Below are 5,116 nucleotides of genomic sequence, written 5' to 3' on the forward strand. Positions count from 1 at the left end.
TCTCTCTCTCTCTCTCTCTCTCTCTCTTCTCTTCTCTCTCTCTCTCTCTCCCTCCCATAACTGTTTACTATTTCGCACTTTAGTCAAGCACTCGATACCCATTTACCTTATACTTAATTTATACCGTATACCTAACTAAGACACATGAAAACAGGAAACGGAATTGACCCGCATATACTAAGACTCCATTTTTTTTCTCAAAATAGCCTGATATTTATGTTATTTTCCCCACACGCCGCTCTTCCCATCTTCTCTCTCTCTCTCTCTCTCTCTCTCTCTCTCTCTCACTCTCTCACTCTCTCTCTCTTTCTCTTTCTCTCTCTTTCCCCAACTTTCTCTCTCTCCCTTCCTCCCCTATTACTTTCCCTCCCTATCCTCCTTTATCCCTTCCTCTCTGTCACTCTTTATCCTTTTTTCTCTCTTGATTATGTCCCCTATGAATGTATTTCATTACATCATATACTCGTATTATTATTATTATTATTATTATTCTATTCTCTTTTGTTTGAATGATGGTACTACACAAGTACACATATGGCATGGGTGTGTGTATGTATGTTCGTCTGTACACCTATTTACCCATCTAACCATAGGTAAATAATGTTCCTTCCTTTGATGGCGTAAAATACAGGATGCTCTTTTTTAACAGGTTTGATAGAGGGAACTGTAACAAGGTCCTCATCATCCCGGAATCAAAAAGAGGAGAAAATAGGAAAAAGCCAGCCTTTCCGAAACCCTTTCTGTTTGAGATAATGTTTGCCCCGGACGGGAATCGAACAAGTGACCTACAAGGCTGCTCTACCTTCCAAGTTGACTATAACTAACACCCGTATTTATGAACAAAAATTCTCGGTCTCAGATCAGTCTTAAACAAATTTTGGCTAATCAGATGTTTGGAATTGATGCTTGAGCACTTGCTGAGAGCCAGCATTTTGTTCATAAATATGGGTGTAAGTTGGCCAGGATGTGCTTTAAAAGTACATTTTGCCGTCTAAGGCCGGGATTGCTTAAACACAAAGTGAGTTTAAACACGTTTTAAGTTTAACTCTCAGATTAAGGAAATCTGATTTGTTGATTTTTTAAAAATTTCATCCAATCAGATTGCTTAAACCGAGATTAAAACTTAAATGGAGTTTATTCCCACTTAGTGTCCCCCGGCCTAAGTGAACTATTTCTATCGCGTTCAGTAACAGGATTTTCATCTCCACATGTCCATTTCTCACCAACACCTCCCACCTTCTTGTTTCAGAGCCAGATCATTTCCAGCATCTCCGAGGTCCGTCATCAGGATCACAGGCGTCTCTACCTGACCAACCTGAACGCCTCGTCCAGCGGAGAATACACGTGTGTTGCGTCCAACTCAGAAGGCGTGTCCAGAAGTTCGCCTTTCAATCTGAAAATCCTACGTAAGTGAAAATAAATATCAAAATGAGTTTTCATAGGGAATAGCTTAAAATTAAAAAGGCATAAAGACGGAAGATTTATGTTCGCTGCAGATAGAAAAGTCACTAAAGAAAATAAGTCACTAAGGCAAAGAAGTACCTCACATGACCCTTTCTTTACATTGGAATTTGCATAGGATTTGGGAAAATTGGTTCAATGCTCGTATGTTCAATGTCTGTTTATTTATTATTATTTTTTTTTTTATTATTATTTTTTTTTTCTAACTCGACCTTTCTTTGGTTGGTAAGAACTGATATCAGACAAATACTCTATATTCTAACCATTTTATGACTCCTACATCAATTTACCTTGCTGTTGAACCATTGATCCCGGATTACGAAACCTAGATCTTGACCGCAGTGCACTGAACATACACACACACATACAGACAGACAGACAGACAGAATTTTTTTAATGTGATTTTTGGAATCGTGGATGCATAAGGAGTAAGAATAACTAAAAATTTCACGATTCTAAGCAATGTACAGACAATTTTGAAAAAAAAAAAAAAAAAAAAAAAAAAAAAAAAAAACATTATCCTGATCTAAAGTCTCATGTTGGTCAATATTTGGGCCTATCTGCTCATGTCCATATATGGCAAAATACTTGAATTATTATTAATTAGATTCATATTAGACACCCAAATTAGATAATGGCTTACCTTATTTTATAATTGGCTAGGTAAAAAATACTTGAAGTAAAGCGAAAGTGGTTCCAAGGGTACCTACAAAAAAGAGTAAATTTTGTACAGCTTTTTTTATGAACTATCGCTAAATATTGTGGTAGGTTTTTATTTTAGGATAAGGAATTAAGGAGTTAGAAGTAGACAGGTCAATGGAACATCTTTCAAGGAGTAAAAATAGGGAAGAGGGAGGTAGACAATATAGAGAGCTAAAAGATACAAAGATATTATACATAGGTAGTTAGAAAGAAGAGCTTAAAAATATAGAAACGTATACCTATAGAAGTGGGGGGGGGGGAGCTCGCAGAAAAATAAAATATTTGTCTTACGTAATGAACGTTTTTGAATTCAAGCACGAAATTCTGGGAACAACGAAAAGTCGACAGCAATTTTCCAGTCGCTTGTCGCCGAGACTGCGACAAAAGCTTTCGAAAACATTCTAGTCGACAATTTTTTTTTTTTTTTTTTTTTTTTTTTTTTTTTAAGCACACAAACTGTCAAAGCCCACATTTTAAGCCGTTTATTATCCCATGTTCCCATGTAGGTATTTGTTTGTTACTTAATCTTTGAGTGTGTGTTCTGTATGGTCGGTATATGGGGAAGAGAAAAAGGTCAGTAGGTAGGGTAATAGGGTATTCCAGGGAAACAGACTAGGGGCTGGGTAGGAGATAAAGCTAAAATATTACCTTTCGAAGGCTTTGGGAAGCAAAACTAAATGAATGAGGGGGATCCATGATTATTTTCAAGGTAAGAGGATTTACGTTTCAATTTAAGAGAGAATTTGACAGCGAATTCAGAAAAAAAAGAACGTTTGCCTTTTTTTATCAGTACGGAAATAAATAATACTTTATTCGCCAGAACTTTTCGATTAATTGGAAAAGAACAAAGTCATCACACAACCTTGGGTGATGAAGAAAGAATTTCCAACTGAAAAGCTGATCGATTGTAGTTTTTTTTTTTACTTTGGTCTCTGGATTTAAAACCTGTGTATTAGTTGTTATACATACCTTCAAATAGTACTTAAATCATTAAAGTTGGTCTGCTTATAAAACCAAGTATTTACCTAAATACCTAATCCAATATCTATCGTCCAATACAAACTGGAGTGGAGTAGTCAATTTCCCAACCCCCTCATTCCCTTTTTATTACCTAATCCAATTGAGCTCAAACGGTACACCTATATACAAAGTATGTATCTTAAACCCTTCTGGAAAAAATGAAAACGAGATAACAGAAGGTGTAAGAAGTGCATTTGCCCTGTTTAGTGCAGACAGCATCCCATAAGAAAGGAAAACGTAAAGTAGATCCTGATTAGGAAAAGTGCAAAGTGCTTTTCCGAAATGAAAACCAGTAAAAAATTGGAAGTTGTGTTTAATCCGTTCCCACTCTAGGGTACTCAGTAGCTAAATATACATTTAATCTCTGGTTAGTATGTACTTCATTTTTCCCCCCATTTTTTTTTTTTTTTTTAGTTAAAAGTTTAATCTATTAAGTAAGGGAAATGAGAGGGAAACAGTTTGGAAAGAAGGAAAGCATCACAAGAAAGCAAAGAGAAATGTAGGTTACTCTGTGTAGTCGAGTGTTTTCATGTCAAACATAATACAATCTACAATTGTTAATGTTAACGTTTTGTACCCTGTATTGTATTTTGAAAGTTTTAAGATAAATTTTATCTTGAAAAACCTGAGAATTTGGATGCATTAAGCCTCGGGAGGAAAAACGAAAGTCTTGCTTCAATTCGATCAAATCAGCAGGCTTGCTAAAGCTCAGTTAGCTTTGCTCCAAATTTCTTCCAAATTTTAGGCAGATATTTACTCGTATTATTACATTTTAGGGTTTTAGGAGTACAAAAGATACCTGTGGGGCCTCTACATACCCAGGCGCCCAGGCCCCTCCGCGCTGTGGGAGTGAGATATACCACACTGTGTATTAGATATCTATTTACCCTGTTACCTGTTGGACCAGCCAGTCACTATCAGGTAGACCTGACGACAGATACACCTGATCAGGTCCACATGATTGTGTGTGCTCATCAGATATCAGGTAGACCTGACAGACGAACCTTTTCATTCGTACCTGTCAGGTCTACTTGATAGTGAGTGGCTGGCCTTAGGTTCTTTTTCTAACCTCCACTTGTCCCTATTTCATTTCAGACACACCAGAGTGCGCCCCAGGCACGTATGCCACAATGATCGGCGCCCTGCGTCAAGAAACAGTCGAGGTGAAGTGCGCCGTTAAATCCAACCCTGAAACCGGCATCAAGTTCAGTTGGACCTATAACAACTCTCGGGAAACTCTGCCCATCCCTGGTTCACGAGTGTATAGTGATGGTTTGACCAGCAGTGTGCAGTATACACCTATAACAGACTCGGACTTTGGCACTTTGGCTTGCTGGGCGTCCAACCAGATTGGAAAGCAGAAAATTCCTTGTTATGTGCACATCATCCAAGCCAGTGAGTAGCTTTTAATTGTCTTTTTTCACAGAATACCTATTTGATATTTGAGTTCTTTTTTATGTGCACCATAATGAAATTGGAATTTTCTCCAGATTCAATTTGTGGATGTGCCAACTCAGTAACATCTGAAGCGTAAAACTTTTATTACTCGTTCTGTCAACTATTTCGTTATATCAACAGCACCGCCCTTTGTTAACTACCATTGTATGGTGAACATCTTAACCATATTGTAGTGAATTCCTTCAACTATAAAAAAACTTCTCTTTTTTAAACTTTAAATCTACTTTGAATATCGATTGCCATCTCACGTCTGCAGGTTTCAAGCACTCCGCTTCATATAGTGTGGTAATGTGGTATCTTCACATATTTACGGTGGAAATTTCCAACTTTCAAACCCGTATTGCGATTTTTTTTCCCACCGAGAATTTTGTTTGCACAAAAAAAACGTGTTTACCTACTTTAAACGTGAAAACAGTCAAGAAAATTCGTCTGTTTTATATTTTACTCTAACAAACTTGGAAAATTATTTTCTTCG

General features: G+C 37.1%; 1 protein-coding gene across 1 annotated transcript in view; it reads left to right on the forward strand.

The window, feature by feature from the left end:
- LOC103509759 (neural cell adhesion molecule 2-like) overlaps positions 1-4,586 on the forward strand; it is a 38,479-nt gene extending 33,893 nt beyond the window's left edge. The window contains exons 10-11 of the mRNA XM_026824030.1: positions 1,250-1,406; positions 4,279-4,586. Coding sequence (XP_026679831.1) covers positions 1,250-1,406; positions 4,279-4,586 — 465 coding nt within the window. The remainder of the gene's footprint in view (positions 1-1,249; positions 1,407-4,278) is intronic.
- Positions 4,587-5,116: the final 530 nt, after the last annotated feature.

Source organism: Diaphorina citri, unplaced genomic scaffold (assembly GCF_000475195.1).
Source record: "Diaphorina citri unplaced genomic scaffold, Diaci psyllid genome assembly version 1.1 scaffold527, whole genome shotgun sequence".
Classification (NCBI taxonomy): Eukaryota; Metazoa; Arthropoda; class Insecta; order Hemiptera; family Psyllidae; genus Diaphorina; species Diaphorina citri.